General features: G+C 38.7%; 1 protein-coding gene across 2 annotated transcripts in view; it reads left to right on the top strand.

Moving 5' to 3' along the window:
• Positions 1-24,134, top strand: part of ZDHHC13 (zDHHC palmitoyltransferase 13) — a 43,953-nt gene extending 19,819 nt beyond the window's left edge. For both annotated transcript variants that reach the window (XM_087821775.1, XM_087821774.1), the window contains exons 8-17: positions 307-432; positions 3,040-3,173; positions 6,186-6,285; positions 11,093-11,218; positions 12,274-12,336; positions 12,990-13,083; positions 14,789-14,872; positions 18,484-18,641; positions 20,812-20,909; positions 23,255-24,134. In XM_087821775.1, coding sequence (XP_087677901.1) covers positions 307-432; positions 3,040-3,173; positions 6,186-6,285; positions 11,093-11,218; positions 12,274-12,336; positions 12,990-13,083; positions 14,789-14,872; positions 18,484-18,641; positions 20,812-20,909; positions 23,255-23,393 — 1,122 coding nt within the window. In that variant the 3' untranslated portion in view covers positions 23,394-24,134. The remainder of the gene's footprint in view (positions 1-306; positions 433-3,039; positions 3,174-6,185; positions 6,286-11,092; positions 11,219-12,273; positions 12,337-12,989; positions 13,084-14,788; positions 14,873-18,483; positions 18,642-20,811; positions 20,910-23,254) is intronic.
• Positions 24,135-25,497: the final 1,363 nt, after the last annotated feature.

The raw sequence follows: 25,497 nt of genomic DNA on the forward strand, positions 1-25,497 counted from the left end.
AAAGAAGGTGAAGGGATTGGCCGAAAAACACAGATACATAACACATAGCCAGAGAGAAAGTGGGGTGGGGGCCAAGTGGAGATGGGCAAAGGGGCGGAAAATGGGGACAAAAGGAGACTGCTTGGGGTGATGGGCACACGATGCAGTATGCTGATGATGTTTTATTGAGTTGTACACTTGAAACCTGTATGGTTTTGTCAACCAGTGTGACCCCAGTAAATTCAGTTAAAAAAGAAAATCATATAATATCAGTATAGTACCCATACTATATAAAAATGTGATTGAATGTTTTCTCTTTCTCTTTAGGGAGAAACACCTCTTGAGATGGCTCTACAAAATAAAAATCAGCTCATTATTCACATGCTAAAAACAGAAGCCAAAATGAGAGCCAACAAAAAGTTCAGACTTTGGAGGTGGCTGCAGAAATGCGAGGTACTATACTTTCAGAATGATTCTAAATTAACAGACACCAGGTTTCTATGGAGAGGGTCATCATGAATACTATACCTATTTTGAATTTAGGTATTTAGAAGGAGAGAGAAAGAAATAATGATTACTCCTCAGTCTCCTTTGCCAACTCCTTTGCTTCTCCCCACCTCATACAGTAGGGTGCCTCAGGATTTTGTCCTTGGACTTCCTTTATATGTATCCATTCATTCCCTTAGTGATTTCATGCACTTTCATGGCTTTAAATGACATATATATATCTATAACTCCCAAAATTTTCACTAGTTCAGACCTTTCCAGACTTGTATCTCCAAGTTACCTGTGTGACAACCAGTTCAGTGTCTGATAGGCATCTCCAATCTAACATATCCAAAACTAAACTCCTGATCTTCTCCCCACCCTTCCCTAACTATTCCATCCATAACCTTCCACATCTCAGTACATGGCAACTCCAGTTTTCCAGTCATTGCTGTCTTTTCTGTCATACCATGTATCTAGGCCGTTAGGAAAACATATTGGCTAGTTCTGCCCTCAGAAATTAACCCATGCTCACCACTTCACCAGTGGCATTTTGGTCCAGCCACCATTATCTTTCATGTGAATTACTGCAGTTGTCTTGACATCTCCCTGCCCCAACTCACCTCTAGTCTATTCTCAACAGAGCAGCCAGATGAATCTTTTAAAATGTAAGTGAGATCCTATCATTCATCTGCTCAGAATCCTTTTTCCCTGTTTTCTCCCAGAATAAAAGTCAAAGTCCTTACAAGGCCCTATGTGGTCCAGCTTTTTATATACTATAAAATTCACTTAGTACTTTTGTCTGTCTTCCCCTGCTAGAATTTAAGCTTCATGAGAGAAAGACCTTAAATTCACTGATGTGTCCAAGGTGCCTAGAATAGTGCCTACATGCACAGGGTGGGGCAAAAGTAGGTTTACAGCTATGAGTATGCAAAACAGAGTTTATTCTTGTATTTATTTATTTATTTATTTATTTATTTATTTATTTATTTATTTATTTTTGTTAATCCTCACATGAGGATATTTTTTCCATTGCTTTTCAGAGAGAGTGGAAGGGAGGTAGGGGTGGGGAAGAGAGAGAGAACATCGATGTGAGAGAGACACATGGACTGGTTGCCTCCCTCATGTGCCCCGATTGGAGATGGGGAGCAAACCTGCAACCAAGCTACCTGCCCTTGACCGGGAATTGGTACCGTGACCCTTTGGTGCGCCAGCCTACGCTCTAACCACAGCCACACAGGCCAGGGCTGTGTTATTATTTATTAATTATTGCATTTTCCATATGAACAACTGTAAACTGCTTTTGCCCTAGCCTGTAAATGCACTGGAATAATTGTTGAATGAGTGAATAGTGTGGCTCATCCATGAGTGTTATATTTGGGGTTAAAATTTAGAAATCTATATTTAATTCTTATTTTTGCTCTGAAATTTTATTGCTTGTAGAGTCTAAGTTTACCTTTTTAAAAAAACTAAACTTGCCTATTTTGTGTTATGCAATCTAATTTGGAAACATTTGAAAGATTTGATATCATTTGAAATGACCTATCTTGAGAATATGGCTCAGAGAAGTAAAAATTGAAGAAGATGAGGTAGAATATATTTTCTCGCTTTGCTTCCAAGGGCATGTATGTTGGAGCTAAGGGACTGCAGTGTAAAATGTGGTGCCTAGCTTCAGTGCAGATAGCACACTGTTGGTTCATAGACTTTCATTCTTTTAACTTTTCCAGGACACGTTTCAGTCTTTGCCCTGTGTGTAACATTGACACTGAGAACAACTTCCACCTAGAAACTCCTCCCCAGCTTCTGTGGAACCTTTCTTTCTCCTGGTTCTCATCCTGCCTTTCTGGTCACACTGGTCACTCTTTCTTAGTTATCTCTGAGGACTTAGCTTTTTTTCCTTAAATGTTTATGTTGGCCAAGATTCTCCCCTTTGTACCTGCATGCAGTCCTTGGGATGTTGTTCATTTATGGCTTTACCTCCTATATGCTAATGAATTCTAGATTTCCTCCTGGGTGGTAGACCTACTTTTCTGACTGCTTCCTGGATATCCTCTAGATGTCCTCAGGCGTCTAAAATTCCACATGCCTAAACTAAACTCATCTTTCTGAAAACTTGTTCCTTCTAACCCTCTTTATTAGGGGATGGCACCATCTGGTGCTGAGGTTGGAACTCTTATACTCTCCTCATTAAGTCTTGGGTGTATTGATTTTTGTGTGGCCTGATTGTCTTGCTTTATGTTTTCTGGCATATAATACTGTTTGAAAGAAATTATTTTTTTTTATTAAATATCAGCTATCATTAACAGTTTTCTAAATGACCACCATATCTTGGAGGGGAGGAAAGCAAAACAAAGTATATGTAAGCATCATTTTATAAAATGTAAGGCTTTTAAAAGATTGTTTCCAAGATTTGTAATTTCTCAAACATCAAACTTATCAATCAGCATTTTTGGAGGAAAGATCTGTTCTGCTGTTGTGTTATGTTTAGGAAGTAGTTCTTCTAATGAACTAATTATTATTAGATGCTTAGGAGGAAAAATTCATAAAGTTCTAAAATTCTGAATCTCTTAATAGCTCTTCCTGCTGCTGATGCTTTCTGTGATTACCATGTGGGCTGTTGGATACATACTGGACTTCAATTCAGATTCTTGGCTTTTAAAAGGATGTCTTCTAATAACATTGTTTTTTCTGACATCTTTGTTTCCAAGGTGTGTATATTAGACTTTGCAAGGCTAATTACTGCATTCCAATTTGATTGCTTATTTTTATTGCTGATTAGCTGGAATTACAGATTTTTATTGAGCTGTGTTACTTATATAGAAATATCCTCAGGGTTGCTGGGAGGGAAGAGCTTTGGGAGCATATGATTGGACTGAAAACTAATTGTTCAACCCACTAATTTAATTTAATTGACAACTGGTTGAAAAGAAATATCCTAGCTTACTTTTTGAAATGTTAGTTTTGGTGAATAATGGGAAGATTTTTGTAACTACTTTGCATCTTGGAGCATTTTTACCCATTTTTCAGAAATTTTGCTTTTTCTTTTTTTAAATCTAAGTTCATTTTAAACTAATTATTTTTGTTCTTAATGTTATTTGGTTGAAACAACCTAATTAAATCACAGGAGATTATAAAATTGTAACTATGGTGTGGCTTTATTTTTAGGAAAATAGTTACACATGATTCTATTGGTTAAAAGTCAGATTGCCTGGATTCATATAGCAGGCCAACCTTGAACAAGTTGCTTTACCTTTTTGTGCCTCAGTTTCTTCATGTATAAGATGAGGATGATAATTGTTACAATGCCTGCCTCATGGTCAATACACATACAATGGTTAGAACCATGGCTGACACACAATATTCAATAATTTTGTCACACCCCTATCTCTTTTTCCCTTTCCAGTTTCTCATGTGAATAATGAGTATCATCCTTGGATTACTGTCATCCTGGATTCTTCTCCTCTTTTCGCTTCCCACATGCAGCTCATTACCAAATCTTCCTTGCCTAGCCTCCAGTGGGTCTGCTCTCTCCATCTCCACAACTGGCACCCTTGACCAACCCTCCTAGCTGGCCTCCTGACTCCAGCTCTTATGCCCCTCTAGTTCACCCCCACCTAGCAGTCAGCATGGTCTTTTAAAAAGGCAAATCAGTTTCTGTCCTTCTCCCCTGCATGAAGCCCTCCAGTGGGATTTCCCTTGTACTCAGAATAAAATCCAAACTCCTTGCCTAGGAAGTATTGTGCGATTCGTTTCCTCCCCTCTGGCTCATCTCCTTCCTTCATTGTTCTCTAACCTTCTTTCTCTTTTTAGAACACCTTGAGCTCGTCCCACCCAGGGCCTGGGCTTTCATTCATGGCTTTGTCCGACATGTTCTGATTGTTGCATAGCTGGAGATGTCTCGTTCAGGCCCTAGTTCCAACACCACCTCCTTAGTAAGGCCTTCCCTGACACCCCATTTTGTTTTCTTCATTGCTCTTAATCACTGTTTCCTGGAATATAAGGCCCATACAAGCAGGAAACTTCTCTCCTGAATGAAAGAAAACTGTAATGATGATCCATAGAAAAAGACCTAAAAGGAAATAGTGTTGCTCTCTTCAGAGTGTGATTATGAGAGTCCTGTGCCCTTCTTATGCTTGCCAGCATTTTCTGGAATAAGCATGTGCTACTTTTGTCATAAGAAAAAACAAAGTACTAGAAGAATCTTACCATTTGGCCACTCAAGAGCAGGACAGTTGGCTGGAAATAAGTTAGAATTTAAATGTAAAGTAAAAGCTCAAATTTCTGGAAACTAGCAAAGTACCTAAATTTTCTTCTATTCAGGAAATTTGTAACTTAGAGATATTTATTTTCCACTAATTGTACTGACTCAGTCTCCAAATAAATTTTAAGCCAGGTTACCAGGTCCCATAATCATTACTTTTTTTTCCCCAGAGAGAAAGCAAGGGCAGTATTTACTGACCTTGGATAGGGGCATTTGAGATTTTATTTTAGTAAAAATCCACATTATAAAAAATGTATATGAAAGCTTTTGTTTTTGATGACAGTGAGTTGAGGGCTTCATATGTGAGGCTTGACATATGGGCACAATTCAAATGGGAGACAAATGCATATGGCCACTTTATCCATACTGCTTTTATCTTTCCCACACTCCTCTGTAGAGTCCCAATTTCGTGGAGGTAAGCAGCTGCAAACTTCTATTATTAGGCTCCAGGGGCATTTGCTTATTGATCCAGGCTGCTATGTGATGCCTGTCAGAAGTAAACAGTCTCTTACAAATGAGGTACTTCACTGTACTACTTAATTAGTTCAAACACATTTTTGCTGCAAAATCTCAGACAGGTCATGCCCTGAAGGTCACATGAGCTCCATATGGCCTGTTTTGGCAGTATCTTAGGTTTGGAATTTTAGTTCTCAAATATTTTATCATAATATCATAATGATCTTGATAGCTTTTTAAAAAAGCCCTTTCATGCCCATCATCAACTCTTGCATTTTCCTGGTATAAATTTAAAAACAGATCCAGGTATACTATATTCATGCATATATTGAGTATTTAATATGAAAGACAGATTTTTTTTTTCTTTTGAAACTACAATATTAACATTTGAGTAAGTTATATGTGGACTTCCAAGCTTCTTGTTAACCCAGGTGAGATGGTTGGTGTTCTGATGATTAGTGCCACTTTTAACCTTTATGTATCTTTTTATATCCAGTGGCTGCTTCTCAAGCTGGTTGTGGGACCAAGGGCTTAAGGTTACGTGCATCTGTGTGTTTCAGAAATGTCCTACTAGCCTCTAGAAGAAAGCTAGTTAGATGGGAACGTGAATCTCCAAGTTTTTAAAATTTTGCATTTTGGAGTATTTGAACATTTGCCCCCCCCAAAAGAAGTACAAATATGGTATGTCTCAATAGAAATAAAAAAGGTTCATTAAAAACATAAAGTGATGGGGAATGAAGTCATGTTAGCTGTAAGGACCAGAACGTTCACTTCTTGGGAGTCCTAGTGCTTCAGTGTTCTCATGTGGAAGGTGGAGTGATGGTGATGCATAACTCATTACCATGTGGAAAGTGGCACATAGTAAGCGGTAAGTGAAAGCTGTTGTTGGTATTTAAAGGACTCATTATTAGTACTATTATTATTTAACGGAATTTAGAACTAAAATTAATATGAGTCATACTTGGTTTCACTAATACCTTGTGCTTATCCTTTTTTCCTTTAGGTTCTTGTTCGGGTATAAGAGCCTCGTATACTTACCAGCGGTCTTTCTGCTAAGTTCCATTTTTTGGATATTTGTGACTTGGTTCATCTTATTCTTTCCTCATATCCTTCAAGCTTAAATTTAAATGCCTATCTCTTTTTGCTGTTAAAAAATAGTAATGCCATTGTTAGAAATTTAGATATTAGAAGAGATCCAAGGAATGCAATTCACATTTGTATTCATTTAATGATTTTGGTTGAAGATGTTTAATGTTTAAAATCTCCTCAGCTTTGGAAATAATCTCAGAACACACGATGCAAACAGTAGGTGTCTAGTATTTATTACTCATTGGAAAGAAAGAGTAGAATGAAATGTTTGTTTACTGGACCCATAAAAATTTCTTGTATTGCCTTGAGTTTCTCTTCAAGGTCAGATGCTTCTTTTAACTTGGTCAGCAGTTATAGTTGATTAATAAATCTCGGTACTAAAGTGGTCTACATGGGAGGGATTTGGGGGAAGCGTGTCCTCCTCAGCAGTGGTCGGTGCAGTGTTATTATCCTAGGTGGTAATTCTCAGTACACAGTAAAAATAAATTTACATTGCCACTCTAAACACATGTGAAGCAGAAATTTCAGAAAATAGTATTCCTAATGTGTGCTTTACTCTGAAATTTTATTTTATAATATTGTATGTCTTTAAAAAAAAAATGCTGGTTACAGCCCATTTAACTGTTTCATGGCCTGCTAATGGATGGCAGCCCATGGTTTTAAAAAAGAAAACTCACTTGAGGAGCAGGGCTCAGGCCAAGTCCAGTGTAGGGGTGTGCTGTGCTTTAGTGTTGACCAAATCTAGTCACCTAGAAGTGGGGATAGGAGTTACTTCTTAGCTTAAATAGCCAGAAGGAGGGAGGCATCTTCTCCAATTTTCCATCTTCCCACCTCTTTCCAGGATCCTTTTTCCCTTTCCAAGGACTCTACAAAGCCATTGTACACTTGCTTTCCTTACAGGTAGAAGAAGGAATGTGGTGGATAGAAATGTGCCTTTAAGCATATTCCTTTAACTTCTTTGTTATTTTTGTTTCTTGTAATGGCATTTTTAAAAGAAAGGAGAGTGTTTATGGGAGAGATTCATACACTCAACTCAAGAACATTTTTTCATAGCTGTAAATGTGAAGTGAGAGAGGCATATGAATTCTTAGAGTGCACACATCTACTTTCATTTATAGCATGTTCTACTTTAATGGTGCTTTTTATTTTTCAGCATTATTGCTAATATTTTCCAGATTCCTTTAATCTAAATGAATGGCACAGCATACTGTGGAGTTCATTTGACTTTTTTCAAAAGATTTTATTACATTTAACCTTTGTCTCATAATTACTCATTTGGGGACAATTTTTTAAGCACTAGCCTTATTACCACCATTTAATGAAATTTTGGATGATATCATTAGGTGATACAAAATAATTAATTTATAAGTAGCCATGAGTGCATAAAGTAAAAGCACAAGATACATCAAAATCATCTATGGAGATCCCAAGGCTGGTAAATTCTAGGGTAATTGACATAATACTGAGAAGGGATGGCTGATTTTTTTGTTTACCAGCCCATGTGGCAGTGGAGTAAACACAGTTTTAAAATTGTACTTCTTGATGAATTTTTAAAATGTGAGCAACTCACATTATTTCCAGTTTTGCACGGAAAGTGATATAGTTATTATATTGAATTATTTCAAATTTACAGAATCAGCATTAACAACAGTGTAACTCCACTGTAGTTTGAAAACCTCAATTGTAGAACTTAATATTCAGCTGAGTTTAATTACAAACTGTTCAGTATTTGTGAAGATGCCATTACATCAAAAGGACTGATTTCGACAGATAGAATCTTAAGATGCTGGAGTTGATGAGATTGGATATTTTACTCACATGTACAGCACAAAGCATTTGATCTAGGCACCTGTATGAGCCTGTTACTGGTGAGGGAATGTCAGTCAGTAGGTGGCACACTCCGCTGTCGGATCAGTGTTTTTCAAGCTGATCAGTAAATGCTTTTTGAACTGCCATGGGTATGAACTGAAGTGCTACCCTGTAAAGACCTGTCCTGAGTGTTTATACCAGTTTCGTCTCAGGTTGCCGAGTCTGGATTGTGTGGGGACTTCTGCTCTTACAGCTGCCTTATGGGAGGAGGGTCTGGGGCACTGTGGAAAGAGCACCACCCTTTGGAATCAGCATGAATTTTAGTTTGGGTCCTTTTTCTGATTGCTTATGTACCATTAGGCAAGTTATTTAAGTTCACTGAGTCTCAGGGGTTTGTTTGCTTGTTTGTTTTTTGGTAAATTGGGGCTAATAGTACTAGATTTATGGGGTGGCTGCAAATATTACTATGCTGTGATGTCTGTAAATTGCTGACCACAGTCCCCATTGCGTAATTGGAATTATGTAAATAATACCTATTATTATTCATTAGTCTTACAAATCTGTGTAGAAGGCTGCATGTTGAAATTAATTTTAAGGGCAGCTCTAGGTGAGCTCCTCAGTTTCTTTTGGTGCCTTTTATATGTTCAACAAATAATGGCTTTTATGAGATGGGATCAAGTGAAACAGGTGAGATCATACTGCTGAGTTTGGAAGATTTAATACTTAGGAAAGAAACAGTGAACCACAACATTATATTTATGATTCTGACTATAGCTGAGTTAAGTTTAAGAGGGCTAAACTCATGTTAAATTTCAGAGAATCAACATATGCAAGTACATGTTGTGGTGAAAATGACATAGGTTCAGGTCAAGTGAAAAAGAACCAGGAACTTTGACTAGAAGCCCGGTGTGCATCGTGAGGCACTGTCAGGGAAGCCAGTGCATTCTCCGACAGTGTTACAAGGCTTCGAGTGTCCAAGCAAAGGACCACAGCAGTCTTGCCGCCTCTGCACTGGTCAGTACACACCTGAAGTGTGTTTGCTCTGTTTTGAATTCCGTTCTTTTAAGAGACAGTGACAGGCAGGAGCACAAACAGGAACTTGACCAGGAGCAGTGTTTAAGGAACAGCGTTTATAAGGAACAGCGTTGCTGCTTATCCTGGAGGTGTGAGCACTGCCTTCCAATTTATTGAACAAATGAGGAATAAGCTTCTGTACGGTAGGTCTAAAGGACAGCTGTAGTGTTGATCTATAGTGTAGAGCTGAAGTATCTAAAGAATACTTGCATAAATAAAGACCATTTAGTCCAAGTTATAGAAAGGCAAATTTAACTCCATATTGAGAGACTTTTTAACTTCAGGAGTCACGCTAACTGGGAAGGCTGAGGTGTCTATAAATAACTATAACTTGACGTCTAAGTGCCATAGAATAAGCATTCTTAGATTCAGATAAGAGAGAGAAGCCTCTGTAGGGAATGACCTACAAAGGGAGGGGGAATATAAGTTAGGTCTGGAAGGCAATTAGGACTTGGACATGCTAAAAGTGTGGTTTTAGAATTAGATGGGGGTGAGGGGGTGGTAATGGGGAGCATTTGAGGTCAGTGAATCACACAAAGCTAGGGCATGGAAGCAAGGAATGTTTGGTTTTTATGTGAGAGGATAGAGTGTAATTCACTTTACTTGGAGGGAGAGGATCCAGGATTCTCCCGGGATTTGTTTTTAAGTTATTCAGAACAGAAATTCAGTCAGCTCAATATGTGGGATTATCTTATATGATTCATTTGGTGTATTTTTGAGAATGTGTCATATATGTTGATCAGGATTTTATGGGGGAAAAAAGAAGGATGTGATTCTTTAATAAAAGGTCTGTCCTCTGTACTCCTTAATAGTGTTCTTAATTCATTCTAAGTAAGCATTATTTATTAAAATTAAATTTCACACAACTTTTCTAGACCCTATCTCTTTCTTAAAGCCAGGCCCATCTGCAGATTAACTGGTAAACTAAACCAATAAGATTCATTTTTACCTACCTGAACCTGATGTGGTTGTGCTGGTTTTTATGGGTTAGAGCAGAGTCTGATTCTCTGAGTCTGGGGTGAGGTCTGGAATCCTTGGCTCTAACAAGCTCCCAGGTGAAGCCATTGCTGTGGGTCTATGGACCACACTTTGAACAGCAAGGATTTAGAATCTTATTTTATGGCCACTTTTTCTACTCTGAAGTTTGGCACCAGACATCTCTGCAACATTCTGAAAGGCAAATACAGTTACTGTGTCAATAATGATTTAAATTGGGCAAGGAAAATTGGTTTATTACCAGTGTATTGGTTTATTACTGCACAAAATTTTACTGGAGCAAAATTTTACTTTTTATACAAAGAATTTGTACCAGTAGGGACTGTTCGATTATCCTTAACACTTTTTATCTCAGTTTATATTATCTGCCTTTCCCAAATAGTATTTGATTTATAATCCCGTTGCAAGGAGAGCAGTTTCTTTTGTTTCTAAATTAACTCAGCCTACATCAGTTATGACTAGGTACTAAACTCTGCAGTAGAAAATTTTTGCAAGCATTTATCTAATATATTAACAAAATATTTTTAGTTGGAATCTCTGAACCAAGTGCCTTGTTTCTTTGAATGGTTTTGTTAGAATGATCAGAAAATAGGTTTCTGGATGCTCTCAGGAGAACCACATTATACCATGAGAGATTAATTTATTTGGATTTTGAATGTTTTTCAGTCTTCAGGATGTTCTTCATATATTGCAACTCTTCCTTTCAATATTTCATGTGCGTTTGAACTATTGAGGGGGGATTAATTTGTCAACTATGACCAAATTCCCATAGGACTAGAACATAGGATGAGGCCAGGTTTGGGGGCAGGGATGTGTTACATGAGGGAAGGTGAGGATAGAATGCAGAGAAGAGAAATTCTTAGCCACCGGTGATGAAATTTGCTTGTATCGTAATTATGCTAGTCTTAGGGAAGTCTGATATGTTCCTTAACCTGGCTTTAACATCTAGCAGGCACTCCTTTCTATTTTGCTTTTATTTCCAGCGTAATAGGCTTTCTCTACTTTTTCTACAAGACTTGGGCAACAGATCCAGGCTTCACTAAGGCTTCTGAAGAAGAAAGGAAAACGGTGAGCTTTCTTTGTAATGTTACTGGTTTTTTAAAAATAGGGTGTGTAAACTTCAGAAGATGATAGCCATGTTGGTTTCTGTCATGACTGTGTCTCTAGTGCCTGGCACCTAATAATATTAAATGTGGAATCAATAAATCAGCAAAGGAGATCTGTCCACTGTCGTACATTTTCATTTGTTTGTATGAAAGTTTAAAAAAAATATATATATATATATATATATATATATATATTTTTTTTTTTTTTTTTTTTTTAAATATATCTTTATTGATTTCAGAGAGAGGAAAGGAGAGGGAGAGAGAGATAGAAACATCAATGATGACAGAGTCATTGATTGAGTCCACAGCCTGGGCATGTGCCCTGACAGGGAATCGAACCCTGAACGCCTGGGTCCTAGGTCGACGTTCAACCACTGAGCCACGCCTGGCCAGGCTAAAAAATATTTTTAATTTCTTTAATACCTCACCAAAACTTTTTCAGATGTAATTTCTGTTAGCAGATATGGTCTTCTGCTTTTTTATAGTGACACTTAGATAATGATCATATAGCTTAAAGTTCCACATTTAATACCTGGAGTAGGCAGGAGCCAGGGGGAGTTCCTTCTTATTGATTGAGATGTGAAGTTGTCAGGTGGCATGGTGTGTCATCCATTGCCTGTGAGTGTTTAGAAGTTGGGGAGAATGTCATTTTTGTTACCTAAAGGCTGAGTTCTTGGTGCTTATAACCATCAGCTCTATTGTATACTGCTAGTTTTTGTTTCTTTTTAGGAGTGTCTGTGTTTATTTTTCTCTAGCAGATTATAACTGGGAGATCATTGCCACTGATAGCAAAAGGGGGGTGTAATTTTTGTGCTTTCTAATTTATTGGCTGTGGTTGAAAATGCAGTCTTGAAAAGCACATTATTTCAGGCACGGAATGATTTGTTGGCAAGTCCTCCAGATTGTTCTTCTAGCTACCTCAGTTTGGAGAGAGAGCTGTGATTATGGTATTATGACCATGCATTATATATTCCCCAGTAAAAACGCAAACGTAAGGTCAAACTTCATGTCTTTCAGAATATCATCACCCTTGCAGAGACTGGCTGTCTGGACTTCAGAACATTTTGTACATCGTGTCTTGTGAGTGAGTCTTTTCTTTCTAATTTTTTCCCATAGTAAGAGCAAATTCTTGGTTACATTGCTCATGTAAGCATTTATCAAATCTTCATGGTATATTTATATGCCTTTGTTTCAACCAGGTTCTAATTTTGCATTACTGTCAGAACAATTTTCTGCCTTGAACATATGGGAGAATTATGTTTATAATCTCATGATGTTGCCTATGATTAAAAATCTCTGTATGTTTTGTTTGCTTTTTCCTGCCATGAAGCATATATTAGAACTAACTTAGAACCAGAGGCTCATGATGACCCTAGAACCACTTAATGGAACTTCTCATTTTGCAGTTCAGGAATCATGGCATAAAGGGAGGAAGTAACTTTTCCCCAATTATTGGCAGAGCCAAAAATGTAACGCAGGCTTCCTTCTCAGTCCATTGCTCACTGTGCTGTATGGTATTCCCGTTAGTCAGTGTTAGTAGGCTCTGGAATTCAGATCCCCATTAGTGACGGCTTCAACAAAATAGACATACAGAGCCTCTCTTTGAATTGATGATCTAATATTTAGGATTATGTGCCAGTGTCTTTATGATTTAGGAATAAGATTTTACTTGTGATTTATTACTACTTTGAGACACCGATTTTTGCTTGGACTTCTCTTAATTGCCCACTTAGGTAAGGAAGCCATTAAGGTCACTTCATTGCCCTGTGTGCAACTCCTGTGTGGCTCGCTATGATCAACACTGCCTGTGGACTGGACGATGCATAGGTGAGAGGTTGAATTTTTCAATTACCACTGTGAAGCTAAGCTTATGTGTAGTTATGTGTGTGACTCATAGAAAAAGTGGAAGGGGATCCATTTTGTAGCTCTTCCTTGTCAGAGAATCATCTCTGTGGTATAACACTTTGGGAAAACTGATTTTTGATGTTGATGATGATAATATCATCATATAATGTTTCAGCGTTTATAATGCACTTTCATATATTGTATACTACTTGATCATCAGATACCACTCCTATGAGATTAGTAGTATTATCTCCATTTTAGAGTTGAAAAAATATATATAAAATGTAAAAAGTTATTTGCTTGAAGTCACTTTAATAGTATCAGTTTTCTCCTCCAAATACCATGCATGTTCTTTCCATATTTTGTGTCTTGTCTCTCTTTTTCACTTTCTCCACTTGCCTTCTTCAAATCTCAGGTAGGAGCTAGAATCAGAGATGGCAGAGATCCCACCCAGAGAATATTCCTTGTCTTGATCTGCAGCCCTGGGTTTCCTCTGAGACATCACAGTAAAAGCCAGGGATTTATTTTGAAGAACTGTGGTCATGGGTCTTTAGGAGAAGATATACTTCCATGATCTTGATGAACAGAAGGCTGCCTCAGCTCAGTCAGATTTCCATGGTGCATTTTGATGTTCTTTATTTTTCCTAGAGAACAGGTAAAGAGATCATTTCTGGGGTTCCAAGCTTCATGGACTCCATCCCTCCTTAAAGATGAGATAATTGGCAGCTTTGAGTGGCAGTGGAAAAACAGTAGTAATGAATCCATATATTTTTGTCACACTGCATTTAACATGGTATTTTCACATGCATCATTCGCTTTGGTTGCCACGGGCCTGTGAAGTAGAAGAGATATTATCCCCTGGCTGTCTGCCCCCCCTCCCTCTACCTAAAAAAAGAAATATTGTCTCCCAGAACACTGAATCAGGGAAGTTAAATGTTGTACCTATAGTCACACAGCTAGTCATTCATAAACCTAGGTCTCCTCATTCCAATGGGTGTTACTTCCTCTGTTGGACTTTGATGCCTCTGGAGAAGGTGGGAACGTCAAGGGTCAGGGGGAGCTTTTGTGTCGTTAGTATCAAAATGCTCCCATCTCCAACATCAAGAGCGTAGCACAAAGAAAAGTGGGGCTTGGTTGCCTGGCAGCCTCTCCCCTTTTTCACTTCAGTAAGCTTTAGTCAGGCTGCAGGTTGACCCTCTTTTGCTATGTTCAGTCTCCTACAACATATCTATTTAGTGCTGCTCCTCAGATTCATTTTCTCTGTTCCATGATCACATCAATCCTTGATGTCCAGAAGTTGTACCTGTATAAACTTATCTCATAGAAGGAAGAAAGAGACAGGGTATGATTTTCCCCCAAATCCTGACTGCTTTCCTCCCTCCAACACAGTATAGGCCATCCTAGAGCTGTATATGCTTAGTAAACTTTGTTCTATTAAAAAAACAAGACAAACAAACAAAAACCTCTTTTAAGTAAGTATTGAATAAATATTAGTTCAGTTAACGTGGACAATTGACCATGACATATCAGAGTTGTTTGGTTTTGGTTTAATGGTATCTAAAAGCAAAGCAACAGCTTATTTCTTTACTTTAATGAAGGCTTTGGACAGGAAAGGGATTAATAAGGTCTTGATCTGGAACATCATTGTAAGAAAGTATTAAATATGTTGATTTTCTTTTTGATGTAGGTTTTGGCAATCATCGCTATTACATATTCTTCTTATGTTTCCTTTCCATCATGTGTAACTGGATTATGTATGAATCTTTCATGTGTAAGTATAAATTTTTTTTAAAGCAAGCTCATGTAGCCACATCCATATACACTTTTCCTTGTAAACTCTTATATATCACTTTCTGACTGACCATAAACTACACCCCAAATAAAAACAAAAGGGATGCCTATAAGGCTCTTGGCATTGGGAAGCTGTAGGAAATGCTAGAAGAGGTTCGTTGTCAGTCCCTTTGAGGAGCTTTTACTCTAAAATGACCTTGATAAGTAAGAAAAGTGGTAAAAAATACAAACTTTATTTAAGGCAAGTGCAGATTTATCCCCCAGTGAAAGGAAGAAAAATCAGCTGCTCAGGTACAGAGCAAGTGAAGTGATAACTAAATAAAATGTGCATTGGGGGAGATTGGTTGTAGAGAGGTTGGGGGAGTTGGAAGGTTGTCAAGGTAATTGAGGATCAAAACTGAAAGCACATGTTCTTTGATATATCTCAGGTTTCAACTTATAATTGATCTGTAGCAGTCATTGAAAGGTTGGAAATAATAACTTGGAAGACAATACTAGATCACTTGCTCTGCATCCCTGAGAAGGGAAAATAACTTTTTAGTAGCAGTGTAAAGGCCTCAACTAAGAACAGGATTTAAGTTGAAGCCAGGATTTTGGTAACTCCTAAGAAGTGCATGACTGTGCTTTTCAAACCTTGGAATAGGTTACCTAACTGGGAAAACCTATAGTGCTTGTAGTTTATTTTGACTGTAACTGTCATTTTTTACTTATTGTGAAAGCTTTGGGAGAATTTGGCTCTAGAGCTTCACTGCTGATCTGTTTCCATCCCCCCTCCTGTTATATTTATGCTCAAGTCTTGTATTTTGCCAATAAAATACTAATTGGTTGCTTGAGCTAAAATCTGGAATGATTCAGGAAGACGTGAGGAAAGTTTTTTCCTACCTTTTTTTCTTTTTTATCATCCCAAGCTCTGCCCCTCCCACCCCCCCACCCCCCTTCTGGTTTTCTTTAGTTTAAATTTTGTGTAGTTTTTAAAAGACAGTTCCTTCTACACTATTCCCCAGCCTCCCAGCTCCCCTCCTCAGAAACACCCAGTATTACAAGTTTTGTTTGGTTTGGGGTTTCATTTTTAGAGATTGCTGCTACAGGCATGGAAAGGACTTTTGTTACCTTGCCAGCCTGACACCTCAGTTGTCTGATCACTAGGGAATGCTTTTGTGGCTCAATATAGCTGTCAGCATCTCAAATGGATCTGATCTCAGTTCTTGTCAAAGGCCATCAGTAATCCTGAGTGTTGGAATTTGAAATCTCTTAGATTAAGTCCTGTGGTGTAAGAAATAAAATATTTTTTGACAGTGCTTCTTTCTGTTGAAAGAGCTGCCCTTTGAAGGCCTGACATTAAAGCATATTCCTGGAAAACCTTTTTAAGCTGGCCCATGGACCAACTTGTGCTTGGACTTGATCCTAGGGAAAAGGAGCCAGATTTTACACCACTCATGTCTCCCCCCCGCCCTCTCCACTAAAAATAGCCCCCTTTGTTCGGTGTCTACATCCAGCATAAGACTGTATTGATAAGGACAGAAGTGATTTTCCATCACATTCATTCTTTCCAAGTTGCTTTCTTATGACATACATTGGTTCTTCCCTTCTCTTTGTCTTTATTCCCTGGTTTTGAACCAATTTGTATATTACGTTTTGTTTCTTAGGAACAGTCCTCCTTTACATTCACTTACAACTAGCTGAACATATTTTGTTTCTTTTGTCACATTTACATTTTGACATTTTTTTTACACTTAATGAAGACATCGTGCCACTTATCATTATTTCACAAATAGGAAAAATGAACTTAAAAAAAAGTGCTCCATTTTTCTAATGCGTCCTCACTGTCCTCCCACCTTCCTTGTTTACCATTAACACTCCTGTTGCTAATGCCCTGCTGTGCACTCTCCCCCTCATGTGATCCAGTTGCGGCTACTTCTGCCTCTGTACAGCAACCATCCATTTTGTCTTGTGAGGTCTGTTTTCAGGGTGGACTGTAACTCAAAGTTCAGCATTGTACAAGTTATAGGGAGAAAGATCTTAAATCATTGCTAGAAAGAACATTCTAACTATCAGAGCTATCTAAAGATGAAAACTATTGATTTGGAACAATACGAGTTCCCTATCATTAGCCAGTGACCACCTGATAAGAATGTATTCGTACATATTAAAGTGTTATGTTGCACATGATATAATGTACATGGCCACTTATAGCCAATCTTTGATATTAAATCTGAAATCAGGTCTATGGAGACTTCAATTTGAGGTCATGCTGTGTTATCAAAAGAATTCCCAGAGGAGAGCAGTGGAAATCCATAAGCTGAAAGAAGGTCGATAGTCTTCCCACTCAGCCATCTTTTCTGCCTGATGGTGGGAATTATATTCTTTTATGTCATGCTAGGTGCTTCCTTCTGTGCTGTCCCAATGAGAAGCTTTAAAGAGTGTGATTTGCCTTGCTACCTTCATTGTTGCTCTGTGATGATTGCTGTTAGAATGCTTCTGGCATACATTCATGAAAGATAGCTAGGAATTAAACTAAAAAAATAGATATTTGGGGCAAAAATGGACAGACAGTTGATAGTAAAATCATGGACTAGTTGGTAATAAAGTCATGGACTCATCTTCATGTCCCAGGAGCTCCTAAGTATTGCTTTGGGAAGCTGCCTAAAACTACTTATCAACTTGTCAGAGGCCTTTTTGAAGCCTCAAGGTACAAATCTACAGAATTCTCATTTCAAAAATAGTTTGCCCTTTATTAACAGTCATGGTGCCTGTAAAAGTCATTGGCTTTATATAACCTTGAAGTTCTGTTCCCTCATTTCTCCTGCTTCCTACCTATATTCACCTTACTACTGCTCTTAACTACATGGGTTAGGGGTCAGTCTCATGAAGGCTATAGTGAAGTCCTTTCTTTTAATTGATATATAAATAGGTTCTCCTGGGGAGAAACTGAGCTGTGATCATATGAATCTTGCTCTCTGTTCTTTTCCCTGGGGGTATCTTTCTCGTGAATTTCCTCACTTGGCCTTTTTCTCCCTACAGGTTAAATTATGGTGCCAGTGCAGAAGTATGCTCAGCAACTGCATGGTCTTAGATTGTGTTCCAGTGGTATCTAGGTGCTTATGGGTTTCTGTGCCCACAGCAATGGCCTATTGATCTGAACCCTTAATAAGAGTTTATATTTAGTTCTGTGATAGGCCCATATCTTGCTGTAACATGGATAAATTAGAGAATTTTCTAGGACAAATATTTATTAAATATAATCATTCTCAGTTGTCAAGTCCTTGAGCAATTAACTTCTCTGGCAGTACATTTTAGCTGAATATGCTGATTTTAGTGATGGTTTTATGGACCTTTTTTGCTTTTATTCTTTTACTGCCAACTACCAATGCGGTGTTATCATAGCCTTAATTAGTGAGGTACTGTTTTTTTCATCTTTGTTAGGGGAGCTGGCATTTGGAAGACAAAATCTTAAAGTCAGGTTCTGATCTGTGCCATCATGTCTTCCTTTCTCTTCTCCCTAAGTAGACCTGCAGTGATTGTATCTTCTTGCATAATGATCACCAGTTTGTTGCCTTTTTAAATAATGGCTTCCTTTTTGTGAATTCACAGATTGGTCAAATCATTGTGCCACAACATTCAGAGAAGATGGACTATGGACCTATCTCAATCAGATTGTGGCTTGTTCCCCTTGGGTTTTATATATCTTCCTGCTGGCAACTTTCCATTTCTCATGGTCAACATTTTTATTATTAAATCAACTCTTTCAGGTATTTATTTCTCTCCTTATAATGCCTTTGGGTAAAATTTCCAGTAACCTGTACTAAGGTAGAAAGACTTTAATTTCAAATCAGAAGAGTTAGTTTCTAGTTCCACTTCTGTCACTTTCTCTAAGGGTCTAGGCGTGTCATTTGACTCTGAATTTCAGTTTCCTTGTCTCTAAAATGGGGGTAATAATGCTTGTCTACTCTCACAGGATGGTTTAAAAGTTAAAACAGTAAATTGTTAGTGTTGGCCTAGGTGTTTCCTAATCTAGCCTCTTCATTTTACAGAGGTAAAGAGGTGAATTGAATTGTTCAAGGTCATCCAGTGAGTGGGAAAATCAGAACGTGAAACAGGTCTTCTGACAGTCCCATTTCAGGGCCTTTTCCATGACGCAGTTCAGTTGTATGGTGCGCGCCAGCATAGCATACACTGTGAGGCATCGCGCTCGTGCAAGGCGGTTATTCTCCCTCGCTTCCCAGCGCTGTTTGTGTCATTATTATGCAGTCTGTGAGTGGATAGAAGTGGGGAAGAAATGACAGACACACCACTAACCAATGGGCATGGTAATTGCACTTCCAGAGAAGGGCATGGCCATTAGAAAGTTCAAGCTCCAGGGCAGTAGTCACCTTCAGCTTCCTGTGACTTTTCTGTCCCTTCCCTGCTGCCTGCCTTAACCTGTGAGCAGAACCTGATTCTCGTTGTTGCTATGGCTGCCTGTGTGGAATGGACAGCCATGATCAGTCTGCGCCATTTACTGCAAGACTTGAGATAACTAGAGCATTATTCAGCAAAAGCAAAGTGCATTCCACTTTTAAGGGGAAGTAACCGATTCTACAATAATAATAATAAAGAAATTTTTAAAAAGCAAAAATGCTAAAGAAAAGAATTAAGCTAATAACACCGAGTAGACAGAAGTTTCTGAACATTCATCCAAAATTCCTATCCTTCTGATATCTATAGACTTTGGCTGTAAGAATGGACATTAGCATCAGTGATTATAAATAGTAATTACTATTATTTATAATACTTAATATTTATACATGCTTTACATATTCCAAAGCACTTTCCCATCTGTTTCCTCACAAACATTTGAGATGCAGACTGTGCCAAAGTAGTATCTTCATTGTATGGATGAGCAAACTAAGCCAAAGAGATGTTGAATGCCTTGCTTGTGGCGATAGGGCTAGTAAGAGGAGTTAGATGTAGAACCTAAGACTTGAGACATCAATTTTAATTCTCTTCCTTTTCTGGATTCTTAGAATAAGTACAATTATGTAAGACTATAGTCTTAATTTTTAAAAGAAAGGTAAATATATTTGTATTTTCTATGTCAGGAAAATGGACTCAATGTTTTGGATAGTTTTCAAATATAGGAATTCAGAGCAAAGTTATTTTCTTAATAAACAAAACAACTCAGTTATTTGAAGCCTTTCATTTCCTGAGTGCTCTGGCTAGTCATGGTTTTGTCTGTGGCCAGTGAAACTGAGCGAATGGACTGCTGGTTAGGACCATGGACTCTTCTCACACTGGCTGAGGTGTCAGCCCCAGTGCTGCCACCCTCTAAGCTATGTGGCCTTGGACCAGTTACTTAACCCCTGTAAGCGTCTGCACTTGGTATTTTAAATATATTATCTTAGATCCTTAAACAATCTAATGAAGATGATAATCTCTGTTTTAAAGATTAGGAGCTTGATGTTGGAGTTGTTTTGGGGATGAAATGAGATAACTCGGTAAATAGTAGTGTTTTTAATGTCGGTTACCTTAATTCTTACCTTTTCCCAATTATATGGATTTAAATATTCTTTACTTCAGATTATTATATTTTTCATTTGGCTGTTTTCAAAGAGATACTAAGAAGAATACACAAGTTGAGATAATTGCACTGATACTGACCTGATATTGTTTTATTTATCTAAAGGTTGCATGCTGAATTTAAATCAATGCACTGTGCTTTCTTGAAGGACAATAATAATAATAAAAAAGCCCAGCTACTAGATTTACATAGGAGAGTCTACTTAGAGCTGCTGAATCTTTGCCTTCACCTTGATCCTTGGTTAGAAGGCTAGGTGATACTGTTTTGGGGGGAGTACTGCATGCTTTCCAGTGTTCCATGATACACTCCTAAGAGTGATGGAGCCTTGATGCATTTTTCATGTACCTCCCAACCTTTTTCAGATTGCTTTTCTGGGCCTGACTTCCCATGAGAGAACCAGCCTGCTGAAGCAGAGCAGGCATATGAAACAGCCGCTGTCCCTCAGGAGGACACCATACAAGTAAGTGAGATCTGTTCTTTCCACTGGGTCCTATGGAAGAGGCTAGCCTAGCCATTGGTTGTCCAATCCAGTGCCACCACCTTTGGCCGTGCTGCTGTCCTCTAACTTGCTATCTGGTAGAGCTGACCCTCTTTTTTCTTGGAAGCCTCAGTGACAGGAGATGAGTGGTAAGGTCATGAGCCCCAAGGGAGTAAGAATTTGGGATTTAGTCTATTGGACTCAGCGCAAATAACAAGTGACTGAAGTTTTGCCAAGATGGGGAATCTCTCCAGTTAAGCCACATGGTCACAAGGTTGCATATTGCTGGCATGAAGTCAATGTGAGATAATTAAGCATGTGGCTGAGAAAGCAGGCCACAAGGCTTTCTGTAGAGAGTGCTGCATTGTGAGCTTTGCCAAGATTTTCAACCTGGATTTCTATCACCAGTGATTATTTTAGCCCTGTGTTTTATGTGCCCACCTGAGTCAGGGAGAAGCTAGTTTTTCAGGTTTGGGGTATGTTCTTCCTAGAGCATTGGTTGTATAAAACCTGTCCTCAGTTGAAAGTGAGAGTGTTTGTAGAAAGGTCGTCATCTTAAGATATGAAGGATCAGGCTTTGAAGCTTATCACTCTGTCACATGTATAGGGGTCTTAGAGACTGGGAGTGTTCGGAGGTGACCCAGAATCCTCCAGGGATTTGAGTGCTCACTGCATATCTCATGAGCAGTCTATTTTAAAGCACATTTGTGGTACAAGATGAAACTGTTAGGCTGTTAGACAAGGAAATCAGAGCCTGGGATGTGACTCTGAGGTGTGTTTAGAGAGGAAAGAAAATGACTTAATTGGGAAGAGGTGGCTAGAATGATGGAGAGCGGGGAGGAGTGTTAAGCTTGTGATGATTGTTTCAGACTGGCAGTGATAATAATAAAGTTTCCTTTTCAGTGGTTTAACCAGAGGAATTAATATTTATTTTACTAAAATATGGAAGCCTTTGTGGTGGAGGTGGAATTTTAAGCTGAGCCTTGAAAGCTGTGGGGTGGGTATGATGGGGATGGGAGGAAGGGCACCTCATGCCCTGGAGGAGCCTTACAGAGGTGAGCTGGCTGTGTCTGGGAATTGCTGAGTAATGGCAGCGTAAGCTGGAGGAACTAATGGTGAGGCCTCTTAAGCCTCTTTGCATCCAGCTTCCGCATCCTGCCCAGACCAAAGGTTCACCTTGTTTTCCTCGTCTAGGTGACTTTTACTCACTGACTGGGCCCTCTAAATTCCCAGCATGTCTCTACTTCTGCCCTGTCCTAGTCAGCCGTCTACCTGGAAACTGCTGTCTGAGCAGGGATGGGACTTTTCCTGACCACTGTCACTCAATAGCAACAGTGGCACAGTCATCCTCAAGCACAGATGTGTTTTGATGTGCGTAGAGGGTTGGATTAGGCTTGAAAGATAGGGCATGTACATAATAACATCCACGTTCCTCGCAACTGGAATAGTTAGTAGTATTCAGGAACTAATGGAGGAAAAGTGATAATGAAGACTGTTGTAGTCCTGAAGACTCCAAAGGGGAGGTGGGCCTTGACCTGGGCCCTGAGAACTGGTAGGACTTCAAAGGGTGAGGGGTGGGGGTAAGGGTTCCAGGGTAGTTAGGGTGGGGTGTGCGGGTTCCAGGGTAGAAGAATAGCCCATGCAGTTAGGATCATGGAGAAAATAGAGCCGGAGTAGCTGCAGCAGGAGGTTTATGACGAGAGTTTGGGGAGCCGACACCTGAGGAACCTGAGGACTTTATTGTGTAGGGCCTGCAATACAAAGATGAGGAATTGGGTTTGAATTTCTGGGCAGAGGAATGTCTTTAAGTGGTTCTGATTGGGAGCTGAAGGGCAATGAATACATCAGAGTTTTGGAAGACTAGACAATCTCCAGTATGTAAAATTAATTGGAAGGAATTGAAACACACATTTAGAGAGCTACATAGAAGGTTTAGGAAAAAAACCCATCTTGTTTGTATTTTTTCTGGCCTATCTGGCCTTTGAGATAATCAAAGTCTGAATTAGGTCAATGGGAATGGAAAGAGAGAAACTTATTGATGTCAGTGACCATCCATCCCAGTGAGTGGGAGACCGAAAATGAAGTTACTTAGTTGCTAGGCAGAAGCCAGGGACTCTCAAAATTAGGGATTCAGTTCCAGTGCTGGAACTGGGCATCTGTTTTAAGCTCTCATAAGCCCAGTAACTGATTCACCTCTGGATTCCTGTAGGATCTTCAAAGAACATTGTAAATTTTACAATCTCGGCGAATGTTTATGTTGTGAATGAATGCTTGTCAAGAGCTACACAGGAAATGTAGTAAGACATGTTCTCTTCCTTTTTTGGCAGCCTTGGGTTCACACAGAACCTTGCAGATTTCTTTCAGTGTGGCTGCTTTGGCTTGGTGAAGCCCTATGCAGTAGATTGGACGTCACAGTACACCATGGTCTTTCACCCAGCCAAGGAGAAAGTTCTTCGCTCAGTATGAAGCAAAGCAACCGAAAGCTCTCACTCTGATTTGTTTGTGTTTATGTTCCCGCCCTGTGGTGTAAAAGTGAAGATAGAGTTCACCTAAGCCCAGAGGGAAACACAGGTGGTTTTTAAAGCCACTTGGTGAAAACAGAAGTTATCAATAAAGGCATTATACTTTTTTAGATTTAGCAAGAGCAGTCTTGGCAGACATCTGAAAAAAAAAAAAAACACTTATATTTTTTATAAATGCATGTTACTTTTTGGGAGGATAATATTCACTAATTATGGATAAAATGTGGTATTTTCAGATACTTTATCAGCTGTTTCAAAATAGTCTGTTCTTTAAACTTGTAATTTTTTATAAATTATTTGTCTTTGTTTTGTCTATAAATATGTAAAAAATATTTAAATGTACTGGTTTGCTTTCACACTTAATAAAAAAATTTTTTATAGTTGTTTTGTAGTTTCTCACACTTCTCCAATCTTAAATTGAGAAAAGGTATGTATAAGACAAACTGATTCATAATTCCAGCCATGAACTGAGATCAGTGTTAACACCAATAAGCAAGATTTAATTTAGTTTTCCATCTTAGAAAATTGAGCATAAGAAGTCTTAAAGATTAATTATTATTTTTACTTAGTACCCTGAAAATCTTAGACTGGTGTGGTTATAATTGCTAATTTCCCTTGTTCTGGAGGAAATGCTAATTGACTTAACTCTTGGTATTCATACACACACACACACACACACACACCCCCTTGGGCATGTCACTTTCCTGCTAAAAACCCTTCCATAGGTTCCCATTGCTCTTGGTGTAAAAGCTAAAATTCTCATGTAACCAGCAAGGCCCTGAATGACAGAAAGTTGGTTTGTTTACCTTTCTCACTCTAGACCAAGCTTTGTACTCTCACCAGATTCATTCTTTCTTCTACAAAGCCTTTGCAGATAAGAAAATCAAAATCTAAAGAAGTTTGTATCTTCTCCAAGGTCACATGGATACTAAGTGGGGTAGCCACTCTAGAGCCCCAGTCACCTAGAATACTGCCTGACATGTATGTGTTCAATAAATATTAGAGTTAATCTGTGGAATAAGTTTGTTGAATGAATTGAAGGATTTTTAAGCAGGACACGAATGTGATCAAGAGATATATTTGAAGACTGATTCTCAACTGGGGAGCAGAAGGACTTTTTCAAGTTCTATTTTCTCTTCCTCTTTTACCAGCTGCTGACAAGTAAGTATTTTTGACTTGTGGTCCATAGACAATTTACATCAGAATCACAGGCTGGGGTGGGTAGGGTGTGGCATCTAGGATCATGTGTTCAAAGTTTAAATTCCTCGTCTCAGACCTTCCAAATCAGCGTCTGAGAAGCAAGTTCTGGAATCCAAATTTTCTTCAGGTTCCCCAGGTGATTCTTCTGTGCACATGCTATAGTATGAGAATCATTTTTACTTAAGGAATCTTACTTCTACAGTTTCTAGTTTGGTTTTTCCCTCAGGTACACAGTGTGAAAGTTTTAAAAAAAAGTTTGAGATTCTGTTTTATAGCTAGAAAACTTGAGTTTGAATCCTGGATCTACCAGTTACAAACTACTTTTACTCTTTGGGCAAATGACTTAACTTCCTAGTGCCTCAGTTTCCTCATTTGTATTACATGGATACTAACAGTATATACCTCCAAATGTTGTTAAGAGGACTAAATGTGTTAATACATATAAAGTACTTAGAATTGTAATTGGCACATAGTAAATGCTCAATAAAGCTGGCTATTTAGAAATCTTTGGGAAATAGACTAGAGAGAGAGAGAGAAGCTAGTAGTAGGGAAATGTGCCAAATTCACCCTTCTGTGCTCTGTGTTGTGTGTTCTGGGGCCAGGAGACATCTGAAATCAGTGTCTAGCTTTTTCCCCAAAGCAGCTCCATTATGCCGCCTTAGAAGCACCAGCAGTTTACTAGGCAGGGCTCTTTCCTCAGAGGCCTCACTCCTAGTCCCTGTGAGACCTCTCCTCGAGGCATCCAAATTGGGATACCTCCATCTGTTCTCTGCCTCCCCCGCCCAGAGGTGGTAGCTGCTTCCTGCCGTTATCTCTGTGTTAAGTCAGTGTGTTCCTCTTTACATTTT

The sequence above is a fragment of the Miniopterus natalensis genome, chromosome 11, assembly GCF_054644295.1.
Source record: "Miniopterus natalensis isolate mMinNat1 chromosome 11, mMinNat1.hap1, whole genome shotgun sequence".
Lineage (NCBI taxonomy): Eukaryota > Metazoa > Chordata > Mammalia > Chiroptera > Miniopteridae > Miniopterus > Miniopterus natalensis.